The sequence below is a fragment of the Miniopterus schreibersii genome, assembly GCF_964146895.1.
Source record: "Miniopterus schreibersii genome assembly, chromosome: 2".
Taxonomy (NCBI): domain Eukaryota; kingdom Metazoa; phylum Chordata; class Mammalia; order Chiroptera; family Miniopteridae; genus Miniopterus; species Miniopterus schreibersii.
In genome coordinates, this window is record NC_138102.1 from 183,306,058 (window position 1) to 183,331,163 (window position 25,106).

At 61.4% G+C, this 25,106-nt stretch overlaps 3 protein-coding genes across 7 annotated transcripts in view; 1 reads left to right on the forward strand and 2 right to left on the reverse strand.

Annotated features, from left to right (window-relative positions):
• SREBF2 (sterol regulatory element binding transcription factor 2) overlaps window positions 1–4,396 on the forward strand; it is a 51,260-nt gene extending 46,864 nt beyond the window's left edge. For all 3 annotated transcript variants that reach the window (XM_081130256.1, XM_081130255.1, XM_081130254.1), the window contains 3 exons: window positions 390–575; window positions 2,077–2,188; window positions 2,681–4,396. In XM_081130256.1, the coding sequence (XP_080986382.1) occupies window positions 390–575; window positions 2,077–2,188; window positions 2,681–2,901 (519 nt within the window). In that variant the 3' untranslated portion in view covers window positions 2,902–4,396. The remainder of the gene's footprint in view (window positions 1–389; window positions 576–2,076; window positions 2,189–2,680) is intronic.
• A 2,604-nt stretch (window positions 4,397–7,000) lies between these two features.
• Window positions 7,001–12,144, reverse strand: SHISA8 (shisa family member 8; the record flags this gene model as incomplete). The annotated part of the gene is made up of 4 exons (XM_081130257.1): window positions 7,001–7,386; window positions 7,761–7,901; window positions 8,653–8,786; window positions 11,621–12,144. 4 exons carry the CDS (start codon window positions 12,142–12,144, stop codon window positions 7,001–7,003), a joined length of 1,185 nt encoding a protein of 394 aa, XP_080986383.1.
• Window positions 12,145–19,471: 7,327 nt separating this feature from the next.
• On the reverse strand, window positions 19,472–23,573 carry TNFRSF13C (TNF receptor superfamily member 13C). Of its 3 annotated transcripts, none has more exons than XM_081128899.1 (3): window positions 23,429–23,573; window positions 22,851–23,081; window positions 19,472–22,372 (listed from the first exon to the last, which is right to left on the reverse strand). In XM_081128899.1, exons 1-3 carry the CDS (start codon window positions 23,562–23,564, stop codon window positions 22,191–22,193), a joined length of 549 nt encoding a protein of 182 aa, XP_080985025.1. In that variant the 5' UTR covers window positions 23,565–23,573; the 3' UTR covers window positions 19,472–22,190. The 3 variants fall into 3 exon arrangements, with proteins under 3 accessions (XP_080985025.1, XP_080985024.1, XP_080985023.1); XM_081128898.1 differs by having other exon boundaries at window positions 22,851–23,084; XM_081128897.1 differs by having other exon boundaries at window positions 22,851–23,171.
• Between the last annotated feature and the right edge of the window lie 1,533 nt (window positions 23,574–25,106).

Consider the following 25,106-nt stretch of genomic DNA (forward strand, 5'->3'; position numbering starts at 1 on the left):
CCTGTGGGGGAGCCAAATCTCACTTGCGCATTTCATCTGCTGGTCTTCATGAGAGAAACAAACAGTCTGCACTGAATTTGGGGAATGAGAGGGAGACTGCTGGCACCCTTGGGGCCATGTTCCTGGGGGCCAGCTTTGTGTAGGAGGATGGGCCCAGAAGAGGGAGACCCCATCCAGCCTCATAGCTCTCAGAATCGGTCCCAAGCGACTGCCCCACCCAAAGGTGCTCCCCAGTGCTCACCTTGTAGAAGTGCCAGGTTTTGTTTGAGGTAGCGTGGCCTTGCCCTGGAACTGCCGGGTGTTGGGCTGAGGAGGACCTAGTAGGTGCTGGGACCCCTGCCCCAGCAATTGACTCGTCACCTGTCTCCTCCCTGTGGCCCACCCCACAGGTTGTCCAGCTGCTGATCTCTGACCTGCTCCTGTCGCTGCGGACAGCACTCTGGCAAAAGCAAGCAGGAGCCAGCCAGGCCCTGGGGGAGACCTACCATGCATCGGGTGCCGAGCTGGCTGGTTTCCAGCGGGACCTTGGCAGCCTGCGTAGGCTGGCACACAGTTTCTGCCCAGCCTACCGCAAGGTGAGACCCAGCTGCCTGGTGGAGGAGGGCAGATTGTGGGCCCCCAGGGCCTAGCACAGCATCAGCATAGGGTCAAGGAGTTGGTCCTTGGAGGTTACCCAGCTGACCTGTCAAACGCTGTGTTGGGTGCATATGTCCTTCTGTTCAGCTCCTGTGGGTTGAGTGCCTGCTGTGTGCCTGGCCCTGGAGTGTGGTGGTGAGCAGGCCACACGGGCCCACAGGCAGAGGGGGCGGCACCTCACAACCAGAGGCTGGGGTGGGAGGGCTCCTGGCCCCATCTGGATTGGGGTGGGAAGGACACAACGGAGCCCTTCTCTGGCTTTCCCTGCTGGCATCAGTGACGGAGTCTCCTTCGAGCTGCATTCAGTCCTCCTTCTGAGCCACTGGGCGCTTGGGCTCTGCTGCCTGAATCTCCACGTAGCATCCCCTTGGCAGTGACCATAGGGTCTGACGCTTACTCGACTTAAATCATTTCCTTGTATGTTTTATTTTTACTGGTGATTGGAGTAATGTAATCTACATATTTTTGCCTAGGTTGTTTTCAAAAATTTCAAGTGAGGAGGCCAGAGTATTAGTGAGGGGAAGGGTACAGAAAAGGAGAAGGGCTCTGAGTGAGGTGGCCCCCACCCAAGGGTGCTGTGGGGCCCTCACAAAGTTACACTGTGACCACTGTGTGCAGCGAGCCAGGACAGACAGACAAAACGTAATCATCAGAGAGCCGCCCCTGCTCTAAAAAGGAAGTGTGCCCCAAGGTTCGGCGGCCTCTGGTCTGCTCAGGGCATGGCTGGCCTGAGGTCTCCCTTGAAGCACCATTTCCATCCTGCCCCAGCCCCACTGGAACCCTTCAGTGGTTCCCCCACTGCCTTCTGGGCCGCACTAGGGACCCTCCCACACTGAGATAGTGAGGTACAAAAGAAACTTCAGATTTTAAAGAAACTAGAGACTAGCCTGGTCCTCCACCCCAGCTCATGACTCATATTTACAGAAGACTTGCAGACTTTCACCTGGGAATGTTCTGGACTCTTTTTTCCCCCCCTGAAGAAACAGAAGGAAACAGGACCCTGGACCTTCCTGGTACCAGCCCAGGTGTCCCCCCTACAGCCCTCCTGTGCCTGCCTCACCTGTCCTATTTTCAAGCTGGAGGCAGCCTCCAGGGATTTGAGGCTTCACCTGGGGTACTTGTCTCCTAAACCCAGAGGCATGGTGGTGCTGTCTTTGTCACTGGTAGCCATTTGCCTCTTTCTCCCTCGTGTCTCACTCTTGCCCCCACCGCCTGTGCTGTGTTTCTTGTTCCTGCCACTCACCCAGGTTTCTGGCTTGTATCAGGTCAGAATGGGGACAACAGAGGTTGCTCTCAAGGGGTGAGCAGGGCAAGGTAGTGTGGAAAGAAGGGGTGTCATCAGGTGGCAGGTGAGATGCTGCAGGGAATGGTATCTGTACCTACTGGGGACAGACTGGAGAGGACCCAGGGCTTCACTGTGTCTCCGCTGTGCCTCCCTAGGTGTTCCTACATGAAGCCACTGTGCGCCTGATGGCAGGAGCCAGCCCCACCCGCACCCACCAGCTGCTGGAGCACAGCCTGCGGCGGCGCACTGCTCAGAGCACCAAGCACGGTGAGTGCCCCAGCGCCCCAGTCCGAAGGCCTAGTGTGGGCCCTGCCTGAGCAGGGGAGGCGCCAGCCCAGCACTGGCCTCGGCAGCGCTCTCAGAGGCGGTGTGAGAATGAGAGAAGCCCAAAGCCTGACTTGGTGGGGTGGCCTGGGAAGGTTCAAGGAGGCACTGTGGCGTCGAGTTGTTGTGGGTCCAGCCTCAGGAGTAGGGAGGGGAGGGCTGGGGATGTTGTCCATGCAGGTGCTAGAGTAGCAGCATGGCCCTGGAGCCAGACTGCAGGGCTACTTCTCAGTGCCACCACACAATAACAGCTGTGTGATGCATGCCAGCCAGGTTCATCTCGTCTCGCCTGTAAAGGAGGGAGGGCACGGGGACCCCCCTCCCTGGGCGGTGTGAGGACTGAATAAATGAGTCCCCACCAAGCCCTTGGAGTAGCACCTGCATTCTAGCGGGCTCTCCGCGAGCAGTTCCTATACCTACCCCTCATTTTCACAGGAGAGGTGGACGCCTGGCCTGGGCAGCGAGAGCGGGCCACTGCCATCCTCCTGGCCTGCCGCCACCTTCCCCTCTCCTTCCTCTCCTCCCCGGGCCAGCGGGCGGTGCTGCTGGCCGAGGCAGCCCGCACCCTGGAGAAGGTGGGTGACCGGCGCTCCTCCAACGACTGCCAGCAGATGATTGTCAAGCTGGGGGGTGGCACTGCCATCGCTGCCTCCTGACCACTGGGCCCTGCCCACCTCGGCCCGCCGCTTCCCTGTCTCTCAGTCTCTCCCTTTGTCTCTCAATCTCTCTCCCTCCTCTCTCTATCTCAGTCTCTCCCTCCTCCCTCTGGGAGCTGGGGGATGAGCCTTGTCTTCTGAGGTGTCACCTGCCAAGGCTCTTGGACCACTTCAGGCCAGTGGGCCCCAGAGCAAAGCCCCTTACAGCTGATGTGGGTAGGTGCCGCTGGTCCAGGGCCCAGTGGACCTGAGAGAGGAAGGAAGAGCAGGGCAGGAATTAGGGGGGTACCCTGACTTGAAAGCAGCAGGGGGAGCTCCCAGGCTGCCCAGCCTGTCTCCAGCCCTCCCAAAATTCTCTCTGTACGTCTCTCCCCATCCTGCTTCCTTGTTTTTTATCAGGCTTTCCCTCTGGGGCACATGCGTCTCTGGCACCAGAGCACTTCACCCTTGGCACTGTGCCAGCATGCCCTCCCCCCCTTTTTATACGAATGTTTTTATATCAGTGTGCTTGGGTTTGCCGTGAAGCAGGACTAAGTTGCTGTGGCATCTTTATTTCTCTCCCTGGGTCTGCGTTCCCTCCCCTACGCCTGACAAAGCCAGTTCATTGTTTTCTCTTTATGACACAGGACAGCCAGGGAAGGAGGGGAGCCCAGCCCTAGGGAGGTGGTAGGGAGGCAAGGGGCAAGCCTGGGAATGGATGAAATAATGTTGGCATTATTTTTTAATTTTTTAAAAAATAAATGTTATCTTATTTAATTGTCCTGTTCCTTCCCACTCCCCCACCCCCTGGGATTTCAGCCCAAGCTCAGGGTAGGCCCAGGGATTGGGGGAGATGAAGCCACCCATTGGGACTGGAGACCAGGGTCTTCAGTGTGGGTTCTCAGTTCCCTCCCACCCAACTCCTACCTCCATGGTCTGTTTTTATCCGTAATTCTTGACCTGAAAATAAGCCAGGGACCGGCCCCCAGTGACAAGCCCCTTTTGGCGGGGGCACCAGGAATGAGGCCCCCTGCCTTGATGGGATCCTGGGAGGAAAAATGATCCCGCTTTTCTGGATTCCCTGGCTGGGTGCGTCCTCTGAGGTGGTTTCTCTGGGGCCTGAGGACTGCTTGGCTCCCCTGAGCCTGCTGGGAGGCTGAGAGGGGCTGTCCTCCCTACCTCCCTGTGCTTCTCACGCCTCAGGCTGGTTGGGGCAGAGTGGGCAGGGGCCCAGCACACAGCAGGGGCTCCCCTGACACCAGTGCAGGTCAAAATGGGTCAGCTTGGACATCGCCCACTTTCTTTCTCTTGCCTCCCCCGCCACTGTAATTTATGGCCCCGGCCACAGGGTGAGCCAGCCCTTGTCGTGTATGTACTGTGCCTTTTCTCATTGTTTAGGGGTGGGAGGGTGGGTTTTCACTCAAAGGGGGGATACACCTATGGCAGCCTTGATGTGGAATCATTCACCATGTCCCCGATGCAGGTTATTCAATAAACAGATTGGTACCACCCAGCATGCGGTGTGTGAGGGTCTGTAGTGTGACCGCTGTGGTGACTAGCCAGGTAGCTGCATGGCTTGGCCTCCAGTGGCCCGGGACTGAGGACAGCCCCTCCCTCTGTGCTGCAAGGCCCCAGAGGCTTTATCCAGATGGAGCTTCCTCCCCCATCCATGCACCTGGCCCCTTCCTTCCAGCACTGGCTGCTCGGCACACTCCAGTGCTGGGACAGGGTCTGGCCACTGCATCCAGGACAGAGAGCTGGCTCTTTGGCTGACAGCAGCAGTTTCTTGGGATTTAGGGTGCTAAGCCCTTCTGTGTCCATCCCTCTGATATACATCTCCCCCTTATTGGGTGGGCTGCCCCTCAGTTTCCCCATCCTCTCTAGAGGCAGTGAGCTTCTGAGGAGACTCAGTGGCCCACAAGTTACATCCAAGACCAGCTCCTATAATTCCCAGCTGGGTTACCTTGGGGAATGTGGCCTCAGCCTCTACTTCCACATGTGCAGAATGGGGATGACAATCCCTGCCTTTGGCTATTGTCCCAGGTTTGTTGGCTGGTTTGAATGTGCCAACTTATGGTAAGTGCCTTGTGAGGCTGGTGAGGGGCCAGACAGACCACAGGGAGTGGTGGGGATGGGAGAGTACTGGGAAGAGTGGAGATGGAATCTGGAGTGCTATATGGTAATGAGCCCGGGGGATGAAGTTCATGGCCACCCAGCCTGGCTGAGAAATGGGCCCAGTCCACTCAGCTCTCAGCCACTGCCTTCTCTGAAGGGCAGTCACAGCAGGCCACACTGTCCCAAGGGTCAGAGCAGCCTGGAGAGGCCCAGCTACAGCTGATCCCTTTCCATAGTGGTCATGCCCATGGCCGCACCCTGGCCCTCTGGGATGGAGATCCAGGGCCCTTGGGACTTCAAAAGAGCAGAGAGGTAGAGCCCACCTCCCCCAGCACAGCACAGCCAGGGCCTGGGTTACCAGGGTGATGGATCTTAGCGGGCTGATGTGCCCAGGAACCTGATCCTTTTTTGTGAGTCTGGGCTGGCTACATGACTCAGTACCCACCCCACCACCCCCGGCTCTACACAGCTGCAGGATAGGCCCTGGAGCACCCCACTCCCACCTCGGGTTGAGGGTGTGAGGCTGTCTCCCCAACAAGCCATCAGGGGGTCCTCACTGCAGGCAAGACCATGGGCTGTAGGCTCTGCTCTGTCTTGGGACTTCTGAGCCTTGGTTTCCTCAGTAACCTTTAGAGACAGAGAAGACTGTCCTGCAGGTGAAGAGCTGGTGGGTTTGGGGGCCTCAGTAGCCCAGCCAGTGGGAGGAACGTCTGAGACTGCTTGTACCCTGGAAGCAGGGGGGCCCCTCTCTACCAACACGTGTTCATAACCTTCCCTCCTCCAACTGCCCACTGCCCGCTATTCCACCATCAGGGTCACAGTGGAGCAGAGTATGGGAGAATCCTAAACTGGAATCAGCTGGGTGACCTTGGCAAGTTACTTAGGTCTCAAAACCTCAGTTTTCCTTATTTGTAAAGCTACATACCCCTGGGGCTTCTGTGAGGATTAAATGAAAGAAACAACAACAAATGGTGGCCATTGTTATTAAAACAGTATACCATGACTAGGGTACACTGGGGGAAAAGGCCCATCTGGGTGGTTTTGTTGAGGTCACACGAGGGTCACAGCCCAGCCCTCAATCTCTCCACTAGTGCCTGTCACAGAAAGTTGATGCACACAGGCTGCTGCCATTGCCTGGGCCACATCCAGGTACCTGGAGCCTGCCTGGCAGGAAAGGGGAGAGCTGGCAGTGCCAAGCATGTGCAGTGTGAGCACCCCTGTGGGACACTGCCAAGGCTCAGGCTCCAGTATTACCATCCCCTTTCCCTCCAGAGCAGCTACTGGGAGGAGGCTCTGCCATCCTGAGCACCAGCTGTCCACCGGGCCCACTGCCCACACCCATTAGGGGGGGTGGCTCTGGGCCAAGCTGACCAAGTGGCCTGCAGGCCAGGGGCCGGCCCAGTGCCAGACTGTCAATGAGGATCAGCCTGGCTCAGCCAACTCAAGCTGTAGCGTGGGTGATCCGCTGGAGGGGGGCTCACATTCAGTATGGGGCATCCACCCTCCAGCTCCCTCACCTGTGCTCAGGCCGCAGGATGGCTAGGACCTAACTGCCCCTCTCCCATGGGTCCACTGGTGTTGACATTAAGCCCGGCATTCAGCCCTGGCCACCCCTCCCGCCACTTCTCCCCAGCTCCTAAAACACACCCAATAGCTCTCGGGAACAGTCCTGCTCTTGCACATGCTGTGCCCTCTGCCCGCACTGCCGTCTGTCCAGTGACCAATGCCTCTGCCATCAGCCCCTCTCAGAGCCAAGCTGGGGCTCCTTTATTCACAGGGATGGGAGCCACATAAAAGGGTTTATTTACATGAAGAACCCGGGCCCTAGGGCCCCCAGGTCAGGCCCCTTCTTAGCCCTGCAGGCTCCAAGGCCCCCAGTCCAGTTTGGGCAGGCGGAAGGCTGCACTTACACACGGACGGCGCCACTGTGGCCTGGGCCTCTGGACCAGGCGCATGGCAGGTCCCTGGCAGACGGAATGTTTCGGAACAACCAGCAGCCCCGTCTTCATACGGTGACCTCAGCTTTGCTGTTGGTGCTCAGGTGTCGGGGTCCACGAGCCGCGCAGCCATAAAGACCAGGGTGCTGCGGGCCCACGACCTTGGGCAGCTTCTCCACGCGCCGGGGCGGGTGGCCGGATCGCCGGGGAGCAGGGGACGCCTGGGCCGCCAGGTGGCTGCGGGGGGCCGGCCGGGCCGGGCGGCTGGCGGTCCAGGTCTGGCAGTGGCCCGTCGGGGCTGGGCGGGCAGGGGGCGCGTAGCCCGGCGGAGCCCAGGGGCAGGAGTCCAGCAGCGCCGGCAAGTCCTCTGGGGGCCGCGGGGCCCGCGCCGGAAGGGTCAGTGGGGCGGGGGCTGGCGCTGGAAAATGCTGGTAGAAGTCCTGCGGGCAGGCCTCTGCGGACACAGGGCGGGGCGGGGTCGGAGCCGGCCGCGGTGGGCGGGGCCTCGCGTCTCGGGGGCGGGGCCTCAGCACGGGGGGTGGGGAGGGTGGGGAGGGGAAGGGGATGGGACGGGAGGGGGGAAAGGAAGGGTGGGGGAGGGGAAGGGGATGGGACGGGAGGGGGAGGGGAAGGGGTATAAGGGGCGGGACTGGACAGCCCTTGGAGACCTGGCTTTCCCACCCCGGGCTCTGGAGCCGGCGGGGTCCCAGGCGGTCAGCCTAGTCGGGCGGGGTACGCCCGAGGCGAGGCGCCCGGGAAGCCGGCTGGGGTCCTTGCGACCCGGCGGCCGGCGCTGCTCTACGCGCACAAACTCGGCCTTGAACTCACCTGAGGCCTTGCGCGCCGCGGCCTGGAGGGTGGCGTACTTGGCGTAGTCGGGCTGCAGCGTCCTGCCGCCGCCCTGCAGCCGGGGGCCGCGCGGAGGCCCGGGTGTCGCCCCCAGGGGCACGGTGTTGGGGCGTTTCTTGTCTAGAGTGGGGAGGCGGGAGGTGAGACTCGGCCGCTGACCCCAGGGCACTGTATCTGCGCTACCACCTCCTCCTAGCCCTCTCCCCAGCCGCAGTCCAGCAGGGTGGCGTTTTGGGCAAGACGGAAAGTAGAAACTGTCTTCGTGACAGAATCTCCAGCATCCGTAACAGGGCCTGGCTCCTAGTAACAGGAATAGCAGCCAGTCCTGAGCGGGTGCAAACCTAATGGATGTTGGGCTTGAGCCAGGCACTGAGTCCCCCAGGACCTGGTAGAGATGGAGGGAATGTCCGCGGCTTAGAACCCACACAGGGGAGTGAGCGGGGAGGGCGAAGGCGGGGGTTGCCGTCAGGCCTGACTCTACAATAAGAGGCCAACGGGGAGGCTCCAGCCTGGAGGGAAAGGCCCGTGGGAGGCCACAGCCCCTGGACAGGCAGACCCCAGGGTTCTGAACCCGGGCCTAGAACCACAGCCTGAGCCAGGGACCCCTGAATCTGGAACCTTCCTCACAGAGGCCTTGAGGCTGGAGGTTGCAGGACCCTCAGAAGGTTTCTCCTCACCAAGGGGAGCTGGCCAGGTTGCCGGGCCCCCACTCACACACCTGCAGGGGCAGGCAGCTCATTTCCATTTGGGAAGCAGTCTGCTCAGAGCCTCTTGCCCCCTCAGCACACTCCTTCCCTTGCTCCCAGGCCCATGTCGGACAAGGGAGGCCTGTGCTTTAGATCAGCTAATGTGCTCCCACCAGCCTGCTCACCTGTGCTGTTGTGGGGGGAGCCCCGGGGGAGGCCATCACCCATCTGCACCTGGACACAGCTACCCAGAGGTGGGCCCAGAGGTGGAGGCAGTGGCTCCTGGGGGCCTGGCTGCTTCAGAAGTTCTGTCAGTGTCCTGCGAAGAAACAGTGATGAGAAGCAGCCCTCCCAGCCTCCTGCTTTGCCATCGGCCCGGCCAGCCCCAGCCACCACTGCCTCACTGTGTGGCCCTGGGCGGCTCTTTCAACCTCTCTGAGCCTCCCTTATCCCTTGTGATTGACCTTACACATCTAGTTTCTGCTACCAGGCACGACCTGTGGCCCCACCATGGCCACTTCCCACAGTAGATCAGGACACTCAAATGGGGCCCTGTGCAACCAGGGCCACCTTGTTTTCCAAACCCTCCCCGCCCGCTTCCTGGAGTCCACTCTCCAAAATTCTCCGAGTCAAGCCTCCTCTCCCAGCACAAGCTCTGTGAGCTTATCAGTCTCCTGGACCTTGCTCACGCTGCTGCTTCTGCTGACAATATCCTTTCCTCCATCTCCCCATAAAACTACCCAAAACTACCCATTCTTCAAACGCCACCAGAATCTCTCCTCCAGGAAGCCTAAAGAAGGCCCACCTAACTCCCCTCCTGCAGCAGGGGCTTCTGCTGCGTCGTGGGACAGAGCTGCCAGCACAGGCATGGAGGACAGATGAGGGGAAGGGGAGTCAGGAGATCTCCCTGTGGCAGCCCAGCATGAAAGGCTGTGTGACCTTGGGCAGTGGCCTCCCTGGTTACCAGGACACCCAGCCGCAACCCAACTGACAGTATCTAACTTAGCTTCCCAGCAGACAGCCAGACCCAGCCTTCAGCCCAACTGCCTTCGGCACCCAGAACCCACGATTTTCTCCTGCCTCGGTGGGACCCTCCTTCTGGGGTTGAGGCCTCAAATGGCTGATTCATGAAGAAGCACGCTGGAGCCCTGGCCAGTGTTGCCCAATGGTTAGAGCCTCCGCCTGCCCACCAAAGGGTCACGGGATCAGTTCCTGGTCAAGGGCAGGTACCTGGCTTGCAGGTTCGCTCCCCACCCCCGGATGGGGCTCCATCGAGCAGGAGGCAACCAGTCAATGTGTCTCTCTCACATTGGTGTTTCTCTCCCTCCCTTCCTTCCTCTCTCTCTTAAAGCAATGCAAAAAAATATATATCCCCAGGTGAGGATCATAAAAAAAAAAAAAAAAAAAGCACACTGGAGCCCAGCCCGGCTTGGCTGCCATGTGAAAGCCCCCGAGCGCTTGCCTGAGCTGACCCTCATGCTCTGGCCACTCCTCAGCTGCCCACCCGTGTTCCCTCACCTCTTGGTAAGCACCCCTCAGCCAGCTGTCCCGAACACCTGAGTAATTGTCATGTCTTTGGACCTTTGCACAAACTTTCTCTAGGGACAGACTCCAGCTCCCCTCCAAGTCTCTAAGTCTTTCCTGACCATCAATCTAAACACGGCAGAATTAAGGGTGAGACTGGGGAGGAGCACAGGGGTTCACAACACACCCACACATGAGCTCAAGTTGGGTTCCAGGTCTCCCCAGAGGAGAAAAGGGAGTTGGGGCACATGGGAGCCTGAAGCTCACAGAGGAAAGGACTGACCCTGGCCACATAGCACAGTAGGGGAGGGCAGCTCTTCCTGAAGTTTCCCCAGACCCGCTTCCCAGTCCTGTGCAGATGAAGCAGGTTCAAGGTGCACATGTCAGCTAGGCTGCCCCAGTCACCCCCTCTGTACCATCATAGCCCTCAGTTCCTGGGGCCCCACTCTGGTCAAGGGCATGCTCTGTCCTCTCCCCCTCGCCCAGCATGAGGGACTCTGAGCTCCGCTCCCGGAGGCCCAGGCCCTGCCCCTGCAGCATCCAGGAGCCAGGCTGAGAGCCTCCGCATCACAAAAGCAGCACAGAACTGAGGCCAGGGCTCCAGCCCCTGCTCTGCCCTGCAGCTGTTTGGAGGGTGGACTAGTGGTCTGGGGACAAGGGGTACTGTGGAGTGCCAAGGCAGTGCTCACCCTCTGTCCAAGGTTTAGGAGGGGGAAGCATTGACAGCTGGCCCACCTAGGCCTCGGGGCTTCTCTCTCTTGTCACTTCTAAACACCCGCCTGTCACATGCAGTGTCAGCAGCCTACATGCCCAGGGAGACAGGACCTGGGTGAGTGAAGAGGGCCGAGACCCCAGGACCTGAGAGTGGCTGGGGGCATGTGAGTGTAGGAGTGGGGGTGAGGGCTCCAGGGTCAGGACACAGAATCCCTGAGTCCCTAACCCAGTGAGGAAGGGACCCTAGGTCCTGTGCACCCCACTTTACACAAAGCTCAGAACTCATCTAGCACTTGTCTAGGCCTCTCACACCGCTGTCCCCTTCCTAGCAAGGGGAGTCCCTGACCCTCGCCTGTGGATATTGAGTGGGGTGAGTTGCTGAAACCCCTGGGAAAGGTCAGGCCTGAGTCACAGTTATGGGAGGGGGGAGGGAGGGGGAAGGAGGGAGGGGAGAAGCTGGAGGGAGAGAGCCATGGGAGGCACAGAACATTCCTGGAACCTCCCTTCCCTCGGGGCCCAAGACACCCAACACTCCATGGGCGCATGCCCCCACCCCGCGCCAGACCCCCTTCCTGGGCGCGGACGTCGTGTCCTCTGTCGGGCGACCAGCCTTCCCCGCCCTCTGGGGAGAAGGCGGGAGCAGCGGGGGAGGTGGCCCGGCATCCAGCTCCGCGGGAAGGTCAAGGGGAGACAGGCCGGTATCAGCTGTCTCCCTCCGTAAAGTGGGGGGAGGAAATACAAACCCGGAGACAGAGACAGAGGAGACGCAGCAGAAGGAGGGGGCTGCTAAGAGGACCGGAGTTGGAAGGGGGCGAGCGGGTGAAGGGTCGCGAGGGGGCGCCCACCGGGCAGACGGGGCCGTCCAAGCGGGAAGCGCGGGGGTCCCCAGCCGGGGTCGGGCCAGCGCGCGCTCACCTGGTCACCGTGCGCTGCGCGCGGGGGCTGTGCGCCCTCTCCAGGCCCAGGCGCACCGCGATGCCCGCCAGCACCAGCAGCGCGGCCACGCCGCACACCGCGTAGACGGCCGTGTGGCTGCGCTCGCGGCCCGGGTCCCGGTGTGTGACGGTGTCGCGGGCCCGCGCGGGCGGCCGGCCGGTCTGCACCCAGGCCGGCGTGTCGTAGTTGGAGCAGCGGCTCTGATCGAGGCGCCGTGGCCCGTCGTGGCAGCAAAAGCGGTAGCCGCACGTGCCGCAGCAGAAGTTGTAGGCGCCCGAGCTGCAGTTGAAGGGCGGGTCCCACTGGCCCATCACGTCGTAGTAGCCGCGGCAGCGGTCGCCGCCGGCCGGGGCCGCCGTGCCGGGCGCCGCGGGCTCCTGAGCCTCGGGGGCCCCCGCGCGGCCCGACGGCGGTCGCGCCAGCAGCAGCCACAGCCCGAGCGCGAGCCGGAGCCCCGGCGGGCCATGGCCCCCGCGCGGCCCCCGCACTCCGGCCCGCGCCATCGGGCCCGCGCCTTCGGCTACAGCGCCCCTCGCATGGCGGCGCGCCCTGGCTCCCTCCGCGTCCGCAGGGACCGCGCGGGGCCCGGCGGATGCCTCCGCGGCCGTCAGTCTCTCCCGAGAACCCCAGACCCGAGCGGGCTCGACCTGCGCCGGCGGGACCGGGGAGCGCGACCTCCTCCTGGGCTCACCTCGGACGCGAGCTGGCCAGTCCGCGCCCCGGGTCGTCGCCGGGCCGGGAGGCGGGTCCTCACCTGCGCGCGGGCCCGCGCCTCTCCCGGGCCGGGCGGCGTGCGGGTCCCGGGCCTAGCGGGGGCGGCGGGCCGCGGGCGAGCTGCCTTCCCGCCGCCCGCTCCGCGCTGCCCGCGCTCTGGCTGCGGCTCGGGCTCCGGCTCCGGCTCCGGCTGCGGCGCGGCTCGGGCGCGCGGGGGAGGGAGGGAGGGAGCGCGGGAAGGAGGGCGGGAAGGAGCGAGAGGAGCCGGGGGAGGAGCGCGGCGCCGCCAGGGGCGGGAGGGGGCTCCGCGGGGCCCGCACAGCCCGGACGCCCCGCGTGACCCGTCCCGAAGGCCTCCCCAAACCATTCCCCGTCTCGGGGCGCTCCCAGGCCTCGGCTACGGCCCTCGGACTGTTGCTTCGGACACCCGGCCGGGCGCGGGCGCGCCGGCGTTTCACAGGTGCGGGCGCAGAGCGGCCCCGGGAGTGTCGTTGCCGCTCCCGCCCCGCCGCCCCCTTCTCGTCCCTACGTCGGTTCTCAGCGAGACAGAGGGTGTGACAGGAGGGGGGCCCTTCCCCTCTCCGCACCTGGACGCTCCCACCTGTGCAGTGGGAAGGAAACGCCCACCAGAGCCTCTGCACCGGGCCACACGCGCCCTGGCCCCAGAATCTCCTGGACGCCGGGGTGGGGTTCTCGGGTGTCCCCACACCGACGGCGGCGGCGATGGACTTGGCCTTGCCAGAGCCATCCCGAGATAGCCCCCCCACCCTGTGTGTAAGGGGGCTAGGACTGGGCTAGCCCCTGCGATCGAAGAAAGGGCGAGGCCATTGGCGGGCCCTCTGCCCGCCCCGGCAGGACCCTCAGGTCCTTTCACAATTTAACTGGAGAATGTGGCCAAGCAGCAGCTCTGCTTCTGTCTGCCTCAGTTTCTCATCTTAACATAAAAAAACACTCTTGCTAGCCCGGCGGGCGGCGTGGCTCAGCGGCTGAGCATCCACGGGGAGGTCGAGGCTCGGCACCCCGTCGGGGCACCTGCCCGGGTTTCCCGCTGGACCCCAGCAGGGGGCGCGCAGCCGACCAGTGACTCATCATGGATGTTTCTCTCTCCCTCTCCCTTACTCTCTCTCTGAAATCAATAAAAATATGTTTTAGAAATAATAAAATTAAATTAAAAACTCTTCCTAGGGGGGCAGATTCATCATGCGCCCCCTCCAAGAGACAGGGGTCAGTGGGGTGTCTCCCACTGTCCGCAGGGCAACACCAAGAGGATTCAGCTCAGCCCAGTGCCTCCACCATCTGCTGAATGAGCGAATGAGTGAGTGAATGAGTGAATGAATGACTCTAGTCTCCAGTCTATAAAATGAAGAATCTGGGCCCATAGGGTCTGCTCCCCTTTGCACCCTCTCTCTACTCAGTGACTAGGATCAGCTTATAAAAATGGAGATGGGAGAAGAGGGAGAAGCATTTCCATTTTAAGGAGGATCATGTCCTGCTGCTGAGATGAGGGGCCGACAGATTAATTTCAGGTATTAGTGGGCTAAGACAGGAAGGGGGTGACCTCTCCAGGACACCCACTCCTTCAGGGTGACTCCTTGTTCCCTGGCCAAAGACAGCCACTCCCGCCTCCTCCACCCACAATCGCGCTCCCCATCCCGTCCTGATGACCCTGCCCCATTAAAAGACTATTACAGGTTTTGAGAAAAAGAAAATAAATGAGCAAAGGAATGAAAGGAAATCGCCTTAATCCCATCACCAGGGACAACTGATGCTAAAGTATGTCACACTTTACATACCGTTTTGTAACTGGTTTTTAGTTTACCTTTTTTTTTTTTTTAATCTCTATGTATTCGGCTCCCTTTACTCAGTTCCCTTTTTGATGTCAAACTTTCAGCTGTTACTATGCTTAGAACTTTGTAGCTCTATTTGCTGACGCACCGTTTCCTGCCTCCTTAGGGAGTATTCCTAGAAATGGAACCCACAGCACAAGCCGATTTCTATCAATGCCCCCCACACACTCTGCCAAGCTGCCCTCCAAGTGTCCAGGGCTCTGAGGGTGGCCGGTTCTCCACCCTTTTCCATCTTACTGCTGGGCACTAGGTTTAAAGAGGCTTGTCTCTGCCTCCTGGGACTGTGGCCTCTCCCCAGGTGGGGTGACTCTACTGGGCCCAGAGTCCCTCTCTATCTGTCCAAGGAAGAAGCAGATTCCAGTCCCTTCCCACCCCCGGGGACTGGTGTCCAACCTCCAGCTCCTCCCACACCCTCACTTCCTCCCTGTCTCAGTCTGGTTCAGTGGTCAGCCAGCAACCAGAGATGCCCACACCTACCAGGCCCACGTCAGGCAGTCACCGCACTCTTCATATGAACACACAGCCTGGGGGGGGGGGGGCAGGAGGGAGCAAAGGCAAAGAGACCACAGCTAGCTGGCTGAGCCCTGGGAGCTGGCCATTTATTCAGCTGACACCGCCTCCAGGTACCCAACCATGTGTCGGGCAAGGGGATCTAGACATGGAGCAGTCCAGCTTTGGAGCGACCCCTTTGCCCAGGCTGCCCTCCCTGGACCCGGGGGTCTCCCTCCATAGCATAGCTCCCTCGCACTTGCTTCTTGTCTCCTCTGCTCACGCCCCCCCCCAAGCCTGTGTCACCGAAAATTGTCCATTGATCCAGGCTTAAAATAGCCCCTGGCATCTGCAGTGAGCCCCGCAGGGCGGGCAGAGGAGCCTCGTCTCGGAGCCTGAAGGGCACCTGCCCCACCCCCCAGCTGCGCGTGCTGGCAGCTTGAGTGTGCGGGCGTCTGTGTGCCCATGAATTTGAGTGAGAATTTGAGTGAGAATCTGGGGCCGGTACGACCAGAGGTGCCTTTCCTGCACCATGGGCACGTGTGCACATGTGTGTGTCAGTGTGGATGCGCCTGTGAAAACATGTTGTTTCCTTGCTGCTGAGCTCTTCTTGCTCAGTGCCCAGCTTTGAGAGGTTGTGGGCATTGGGGACAGCTTGTGCTGCACCTCAGTGTCCCCCTTTTAGACAGTGGGTGATCAGTCTGCCCAGCCCTGGGCCAGGGGATTTGGGATTTCCTAGAGAGAAACCCAAGACCCAGAGAGGGGACGTGACTGCTGTGCCTGGCACACAGCCAGGGAGGGCCAGGGTCTGGCCTGGAGCCTGCACTGGAAGCCCCAAACCTGCCTTCTGACTAGTTCAGTACAAACAGAGAGAGAAGCCGAGGACGCTGGCCCAGAGCACTGTTCCCTCTCCCCGACGGCACACCTGACACCTGAACTAAACACCTGACCAATGCCTGACGCACCCGGACTCCTCATGAGCCCCTCACACTGAGAGCACCTTTCGTTTTGGAGCCAGACTAATGTCGAGTGCAGTTTCTGCTCTAAGAGGGGCCTTTGGACCTTTCCAGGCCTCGGTTTTCTCACTGGCAAGATGGGCTGCTAGCCCCTCTTCAACAGGGCTGCAGGGAGAAGTCAGTGGGTCCCTGAGTGCCAAGCACTCGGATACAGGCAGCCTCCTGGGGGCCCTCACAGCCGCTGGGCTGAGACGCTGGTGACTGCCACCCTGGGTGCCATCCACAGTCCCAGAGCCCTCGGTCCCAAGCCCCACCACGGAGGCAGAGGCTGCAGAGAGCCCTGTGGACTCCCTGCCCGCGCAGATGGGCGCCAGTGCTGGAAGGGGGTCTGGGGGAGGGCCCTCCGCTCCTTTGTCTCCCAGAGAGGCAGCTGGTGACTCAGGCTCCAGCTGCCTGTGGGAGGAGGGGGTGCTGGGGCTCCTGAGGCCGTGAGGGACTGGCGAACCGGGGTCCTGGGAGCTGGGGCGCAGCCTCCCGTCCCAGTTCCCCAAGCACCCTCTCCCCGGCGCTCCCCTCCCCTCCCGGCCTCGGGGAGTCCTGCTCGACGTCACAGCGAATCTGTCCGCCGGGAGCACCCCCATTAGTGGTCCGCTTCAGGACCCTCCACAGGCGCCAGTGAACGTGCTGGTCGGGAGATGGCCACCGAGACCGCAGGGCAGGAGCTGATCCCGAGGGGACAGCGCTCGGCCGAGGCCACACGGCGATTCCGGCGGACGCACGTCCGCCCCGCCCGCCTGCAGGTCCCGGGCACCACCGCGAGGCCAGCTCTGAGTCCAGAAGGCGGGGGAGGCGTCCCGAGTCCCGCACACACCTCGCCCCCAAGCCCGGGCCAGGCCCTGCACCGGGGCCCCTCGGGCGCGCGGGAACTAGGACCCCCCCGTGGGCGCGGAGGTCCAGGTTTGGAGAGGGTGCGGTTGGCCCGGTTCCGGCCGCTGGCGGATTCGCCCTCCTGCGCCCCGGGCCTTGAACCCCGCCCACTGCTGGCCGCTGGCCCCGCCCCTTTCCTCAGCCCCGCCTCCCGCCTTGGCCCCGCCCCAGCCCGTCGGGGTCCCGCACCCGCGGTCGGCCTCCGGGCGCTGCTGCGGGCGACCGCAGGAACCGCGCAGGCGGACTTTCGCCGGCACCGGCCTGGGTCCGTCTGGACGTCGGGGCTGGACCCCGGATTCTCAGCAGCTCAGAGGCGTGGAGAGACGCTCGGGGGCCCTCGGGGCGCTGGGAGCCCTGCGGCGCTCCCGCGGCAGCTGCCCCGGCTTAGGGCCCTGGGAAGGAGGCGAGCCCGGCGCCCGCACGGGTCCTCCCGGCTCCGCCCCGCTCTCCCCGCGACCCAGGGCAGTTGCACCCCGACCCCGGGGAGAGGCACAGACTGTAGGGAGGCCTGGCTTCTGCTCTAGGTGAGGCAGGACTTGGCCTGCGCCACCCACAGCAGAGCAAACGGCAGCTCGTTCGGCCCAGAGGATGCCCGAGGGGTCGGGCGGCCTCGGGAAAGGCGGGGCTGGAGGCGCGCTCGGGGTCCCCGTCCCCGCGAGCCCGCGGCGGGCCGCGCAGCGAAGCGCTCAGCACAGCCGGCGGCTCCTCCCGCCCCCGCTTCCCGACCTCCTGCCCCTCTCCTCCCCGCCTTCGCACGGAGTCCCCTGGGGCAGGGATGCCATTTCTTGGCTCCATTCCAGCAGAAAAACTGCCTCAGGATTCAGGACATACCTCCTACTCTTCAGCACTCCCCGGACGCTGGATTAGTCACCCCCCTGCTTGGGACATTCCCTGGCCCTGGCAGGGGCCGCCCTGTCTCTCCCATCAGACTAGGACCCAATGGCAGGGCCTGGGGCTGACCTGCCAGCACCCAGAGTGGTGCGGGCACAAGCAGGCGAGTCTGGGACCCAGTGTGCCCCACGGGCGGGGAGGGATGGGGTGGTAACTGCTGAGCCCAGAGCCTCAGACCAGCTCTGGGAAACTCACTTCCCAGAGGCGATTGCTGAAGGTTGGGGGCCCCGGGCAGGAAGCGTCTGTGTCCTAGGGAAGGAAGCAGGTGGGGCGCTCCTAGGTGGAGACCCTACTTGCCGCGGGACCTCTGGAATCTTGACCAGCTGGGGGCCCTCAGGCTCTATTTTGAAGATTGGGAGACAGGCCCAGAGAGATGCCACCAGCTTCTAAAGGTAAAGGCCGCGTAGAGCCATCCTTGCAGAGACAGAGGGAGGTAAGGGGTCAGGTCCCTCCTTCCTGGCCCGACCAGCTGGGCCTCCCCACCCCCACCCGAGCCTGGGGGGGCTGCTGGGCAGGAAGTGAAAGGTGCCTGCAGGAAGCCCCAGGAGGAACTGAGACTTCAGACAGCCCCACCCCAGACCCTCCTTCAGGAAAAAATGGCCAGCCACACGGGCTAGGCAGAGGGGGGCTGCTTCGCTCTGTTCCCACCCCAACAAGCAGTTCTTCCAGAGTCTATCTGGGATCCCTCTTACTGCAAAAAGAGCCCAGCTGGAGAGAGACATCTTTGAGCAGTGATAAAAGCCAGGAGTAGAACCTGGGGCCAATCTCTGAAGTCAGCCCCTCATGGAAGGCACCTGTGTCAATGACCTTCTGGATGGGGCAGCGGCAGGGGCTGGAGCCTGGGTCTAGCCCAGCTCCACCACTGCTTATTGTCTCTCGGACCAGGTCCCTTCACCTCTCTGGGCCTCTCTTTTCCTATCAGCAAAATGGGCCATATAATCTCTGTTCACGGACGTGAACAGGTCCAGATTTGCAGAAAAACATTTCAACCAACAGGGGCCTTTAAAAAGGCCAAGGCCTTTGTTTCTGTTGTTTTAATTTTTTAAAATTGGTTTTAATGAGAGAGGAAGAGAGAGAGAAACATCGACAGGCTGCCTCCTGCATGTGCCTTTACAGAGATTTAAACAGGTGACCTCTTGGTGCATGGTTGACGCTCAACCACTGAACCACAATGGTCAGGCAAGGCCCAGGCCTTTGGTTGTAATTCTTCTCCTGGGACAGAGACTGAGGCAAAGACTTATGTACAAGAAGGTGCCACTGCCTCAGTCACAATATACAGCAGCTCCCCCTTATCCAGGGGAGAATGGGTCCAAGACCCCCAGTGGATGCCTGAAACCAATGATAGTGCTGAACCCAATCTATACTGTTTTTTCCTATACATACTTACCTACAATAAAGTTTAATTTCTACTTAGGCACAGTAAGAGATTAGCACAATAACTAATAATAACGCAGAACAATTATAACAATATACTGTAATAAAGTTATGTGAATGTGGCCACTCTTCAGTCTCTGCATGGGCTCAGTGCTTTCTGGCAACGCGCTGCCGTCGGTCGGAACATGTTTTCTATTCATGTCTTTCACAAGTTTCATGCCTTTTCCACCCTAACGCATCACTTATCACTCCCTGTGGCTGTAACTTCTGCAGTCTGAGGTGTGACAGCAAAATTAGCAAGAATTCCTTTTTCTCCCTTCACAATGTCATGGATAGATTTGTTCTTGCCGTAGATCTTAGCGACTTTTCTACTAAGTAGAGAACTTTTACCTTTCACTTAAAGGAAGCTTTGTGGCTTCCATGTGGCATCTATGCACTGCCAGCATCACTGCTCTGGCGCTTCAGGGCCACTGCGAAGTAAAACAAGGGGGACTGGAACACCCGTATTGTGACCGAGTCAGCCAAGTCACTGAGGGCCGGGGAGTGTGCACAGCGCTGAGACAGGGGCAGAAGGGATGACTGAGGTCCTGGGCAGGTCAGAGCAGGACAGCTCGGGAGTTCATCACACTACTCAGAACAGCGCGAAATTTAAACTTACAAATTATTTATTTCTGGAATCTTCCATTTAACATTTTCAGACCACGGTTGACCCCGGGTAACCAAAAATGAAACTGTGGATAAGGGGGAACCAGTGTAAAAACAGAGAAGAACCACATGCTCCAGTGACAAACTTTTCCCATGTCTGTAAGGTTTTTATCTTGTTTGTGAAGTGCTTCGAGCCAAGAGAAAACTCACCAACTATGATGGTCAAGATATGAACTTACATGTACAGAATGATACATGACAATGGTAGCAAGTATGTAGGACATGCAGCGCTCGGGCCTGGCGTGGGTTATGGGGCATTTCTCTGTAGATTCCATCCTGGGCTGCGATCTCACTTTCCAAAGTGCCTACAAAGCTCATGCTTTGATTTTTTTTTAAAAAACAAAACATTTGTTTAAAGCAAACACAACCCCCCATCCCCACACATACACCTCCAGGTGCTATTATAAAGATCAAATGAGGTGACCTTGCCAAGGCTCCTTAAAACGTTGCCTAGGACCGTGGTCCAGAGACTGAGGCCCTGGGAGCTGGGGTCCCTTTCGGGGGTGGGGGGAGACTTGTCCCTTTCTTGCCCAGCTCCCCCCTGGCTTCTGCTAATGGTTCTTCCCTAATGAACTTCTCTTCTGCTATTTGCTGGATGACAATGATGCTAAGTCTTCTCCTTCTCTGGGCCTCAGTTTCCTCATCTGTAAAATGGGGGAGGGGGCACAAGGATTCTCTAAGGTTCCTTCCAGTCCTTCTCCTCTGAGGGCCACAGGCTAAAGAGAACTTGCATCCAGCCCCCCATTTTCAGAAAAGGAAACTGAGACTGGAGAGGAAGCTGCACATTAGCCAGGGGTTCAGCCGAGACACAGTGGTACCAGAGGTTTGCATGTCTGGGCCCCAAAGGAGTTTCAACCACTTGTTTCACCTCCAGGGCCCAGCTCCCTGCTCTGGGGCTCTGGTGGAAAAGGTGGGTTGGGGGGTAGGGTGGCCAGAAACAGCTCAGACTCCCCCCGCCCCCCATGGAGGAGAATGGATAACCCTGGCCATTTGGGGCCTGCCCCTCACCTTCCTGCCTACTGCCTGCCATCTGACCTCACCCCAGCTCCCCAGCTCCCTGGAAGGAGGGGCATCTGAGATGGGTTCAGGGAGAGAGTGGCTTGGAAGAGACTTAGATGTGAGTGTCCAGGTCCTGGGGGCTCCAAATGCTACTGGCTACTGACTGTCTCCTGAGCTGGGAAAGGGGTCGGCAGGAAGGATGGGTATTTGTGAGGCAGCTCTGATGTCAAGTCAGGAAGAGGTGAGCCAAAAGCACTGATGCATGGGACAGAATGTGGCCAAGGTCCCACAGTGGGACAAACTGGTACCCAGAAACCCATCTTCTGACTCCCAGTCCAGTGATCCTCCCAAGGACGCTGAGCTGTAAGAAGTTCCAAGGATGCTGCCCAGGGTAGGGTCCTGGTCAGGTCTAACCCTGTGGAGGCGGGCCAGCAGGAGAGGCTGACAGCGTACAGTGTGACCCCAAACAGGAAGCAATGGCCTCAGGCCCAGGCCCGGAGCAAGCAGCGCCACTGTCAGAGGAGCGATTCCACTGAGACGCTGGGTGACCCAGGGGCTGACACAGAATGGCCAAGTGACCTCAGCACTTGGTCCAGTGCTTGGGGAGAGCAGGCCACAGAGAGAAGGGAGCTCAAAAGACATCAGGTCCCACCCAGCTGGCATGGCTCAGCGGTTGAGCATCAATACAGGAGATTGCGGTTCGATTCCCAGTCAGGGCACATGCCCAAGTTGCAGTTGCAGGCTTGGTCCCCAGTGGGGGGCGTGCAGGAGGCAGTGGGTGAATGACTCTCTCATCATTAATGTCTCTATCTCTCTCTCCCTCTCCCTTCCTCTCTCTGAAATCAATAAAGACATTAAAAAAAAAAAAAGACATCAGGTCCAGCTGGTTCAAGGCTACAGGCCTATTAGAAGCCTCCTGAAGGTCCTGGGCCCTGCCCTGTGTCTGGCTGAGTGAGCTTGGAGGCAGCTGGGACCCCAGGTGGTCTCTGAGGGAGGCGCCCATCAGCGCCTTCAGTGTGAGTTCCCAGTCCTGCCCCAGAGGCTGCAGACTTCCTCCAACTGCAAGCTTTGGGCTCTGGAAGCTGCCCCTGGAGTGCAAATGACATTACAGGTCCTAGCAGACTGGGCCAAGCTCGAGGTTGACACTGGGATGCCGATACCTGAGAATCAGCACAATCCAGGCTATTTCTTAAAATCATCTTGTATTAAGTCCCAAAGCAAGCCCATCAAATGGTTTCTGGTCAGTGTTGCAGCCACGTGCATGTTTAAGAGCAGGGCAGCTGTGAGAGCAAGTATTAAAGAAATGCACCACCTGGCTTCAAAGTTTGCAGCCTCCCACGTGGCCCTTTTCCTAGAATCACTCAGGTTTAATCCGGCTTCCTCGCCGTGAAAGAAAAGCCTCCTACTCAAAGTGCAGCCACCACGCAAAAGCAGAGGAGCCCGGTCACAACCTTCGAGGCTCCCAAAGAGGGTCATGACGCGACACCGTACCAGCGGAACCCTGTGGTCTGCAGGGTTAGCTGGGGAGCAGCCTGGTTCCCGGGAAAGGGGCAGGTGGACGCTGGGATGAAGAGCTGAGTTCAACTTCCAGTCCCCTGGCTGATGGCCCGCAGGGAGGGCAGGGGCCACCTCCTGCCCCTTCCATCGCTACTGTTGCTCAGGGCCCGCCGTCTTGGTGGTCACCAGCTCAGTGGAGCCCAGCTCTGTGGCTGGCACAGGGACGCTGTGAGCAGGTGGCGTGGTGGCTGGAGTTTCTCCGGGTGGAGGCCAGACAGGAGCTGTGGCATCAAGGGGTCCAGAAGAGAGGACGGTGACCTTGTCCAGGGCCTCTGGTGGGGGGAATGCAGGGTCAGGAAGGGGTCACAGCCAACCCCATCCCTGTTCCGGAAGCCTGGCTGGCAGGACAGCCTCCCACTGAGGTAAGTGGATGAAGCCCCACTACAGGGGTGACCCTCAGGGCAGGAAGTGCTGAGAGGACAGGAAAATAGGGGTGCTGGCGGAGGAGAGAGGAAGTGTGGCAGCCAGCCTGGCCACCCCGGAGAGAGGACAGGACAGACCCCTCTGGCTGGGCTGCCCAGCCTGCGTCTCTTCCTCACGTGGGTCTGGGAGGCCACAGCTGTGTCCCTCACTTGGGCTGGGGTCTCAGCGTGAGACCCTCAGAGCAGCTGCCCCTCTTTGTTGTATCCCGCAGGAGCCCCGCCGCCCCACCCCTCCCCCCTCCCCTCCCCCTCCCCCCTCCCCCTCCCTCCCAGCGGGACCCCCTCCGACCGGGCAGAGCCCGTCGGGCGCCCCACGCGCGGAACTCACCGTCCTGCGGTCGGTCCCGCGCCTCCGCCTTCGGGGCCGCGGGCGCGCGGAGCCGCCGCCGGCGCCAGCTCACCAGGGCCACCAGCACCAGGGCCAGCGCCAGGCCCAGCAGCACCGGCGCGCAGAAGAGCAGCGCCCGCAGCAGCGGCGCCAGCTCCGGCGCGGCCACCCCCGCGCCCACCGACTCCTGCGGCCGCGCCGCGGTCCCGGGCGCCAGGCTGCTCGGCTCGGCTGCTGGCGGAGGGGACGGGGAGGGAGGGGAGGGGGCTGAGAGAGGCGAGGGGCGAGCGGGGAGCCGGGCGGGGTCCGAGGGAGGCGAGGCTGGGCCAGGCAGGGGAGGGGCGGCGGGGCGCAGAGGGTGGTGCGCGGGGCGGGGGGAGAGAGGGACGGTGAGGGCCACGCGGTGCCGGCCCGCCCCCACCCAGGCCCCTGCCGCGACCCCCACCCACCTGTCGCCCCCCTCGGTCCCGGGACGAGGGGCGCTGCGCCTCGGCCCCGCGGGGGTCTGGGCGGTGGCAGCACCCTCCCCCTGCCCGCGAGGCCGCCCGCGAGCCGCCGTCGGGTGAGTCGGCTCTTACCCGGTCTGGGCTCCGGCGTCCGGAAGAGCCTGCAGGCCACGCAGTCGCGGACCAGCGGGTCGAAGCATTGGGTCTGCACGCACTGCGTGGGCGCCGGGCCGCCCTTGCCCCTCAGGCCCCTGCCCGCGCGCCCCATGCTGCCCGCGCCGCGCACCCAGCCCGACTGAGTGCCCCGGGCCGCGGGGCGGGGAACCGGGAGGGGCCGCCGCGCCCCCGCCCCGCCCCTGCCCCGCCCCCGCCCGCGGGTGGGCGCGCTCGGCCGGGCGGGGCCCGCTCCCGGGACCGTCTCTTTTGCGCGCGGTCCCTCCACTCGAGCATCAACCATCACCCGCGGCCGCCCGCCGGGCCAGGCCCTGCTGGGGCCCGGACTAGGGCCGAGGGCCCGCTCCTGGGCCTCAGGAAGGGCCCTAAAGCCAGTACGCAGGCCTCTGGGTGGCTCCCTCTGTCCTCCGCAGGCCAGCTCAGAGCCCAAGTCACCCCCACCAGCGGTCTCCCTGCCTCCTCCTCTGGGGAGCCCTCCTGCCCTCCCTCGGCAGAGCGGGTTCAGTTTATCAGTCACAGCCTGAGTGCCCACAGTGGCGGGTCCTGAGGGACTTGCACCCTGCCGCGGGCATGGGGAGACGATTCTGGGCCTTGCCTCGCCTCGGAGGGCACAGGAAGGCTTTGTGGAGAGGAGGGGGCATTTGCTGGATGGAGGGGTCTAGCTGGGGAAGCTTAACAGAGAAGGGCCCAGTGTGCGCAAAGGCCTCAAGGCTCAAATACGCAGGCCAGAGGGTTGGCCCCGGGCCTTGGCTGAGGGTTAGGGAGCTCCCTCTGGCAGGAAGGCTCTGGGGAACTACGCAGGGCTTTAAGCAGGGAAAGCCACAGACCTGTATGCTAGCAAGAGGCCTCTGGCTGGAGTGGAGGGCACAGAGGGGGCAGGGGGCGGGCAGCCAAGGGCCCAGAGACAGCTCAGCCTCCAGATCCTAAGCAGGAGGGAAGCTCAGATCAACAGATGGACAAGCAGACTATGACCCAGCAGGTGCCCAACCACCCCAACTCCTTTATCCCAGGACTCTGTGTGTGTCCTGGGCTGCTCACCTCTATGTCTCCCTGAGAATCCTCCTGTCTGTCTTTACCCCTCAGCACTTGGGTTCCCCCCGGCCTCTCACCCGTGTCTCTCAGTGAGTCTCAGACACGCACAGAAGCCTCCTCAGCCTTCCTGGACTTCTGCGGCTCCCTTCCTGGGGGCAGGGCTGGTGGAGATCTTCAGCATGGAGCTCCGCTTAGTGCCCCATAGTGGGCCACACCAGCCCCCTAGGCATTCTAGGGTTGGGGGCGCAGAGGAAGGAATAACTCCCTCCAGGGCCCAGGAGGGAGCTTGGAGGCCAGGAGCTTTAGCAGATATAAGGAGCAGGGAAACCTTCCAGGCAGAGGGACCAGTAAGGACAAAGGCCTGGAGTGGTGGTGAAAGGGGAGCTACCTCTGGAACAGGCATGGCCCTTGCATCAGGGATGCTGAGGGGTGGGGACGGAGGGACAGAAGGAGCCCGAGGCTGCTGCCACAGGCACCAGGCAGGAGGAGGCCCAGCAGGGGTCTGAGAGGAGGGACAGGCCTTCTGAGCTGTGCTTTAGAAGGGACTGTGTCTCTGGCTGCCTTAGAGTTGGAGACTGGACAGGTGAGCAGAGTAGCCAGGAGG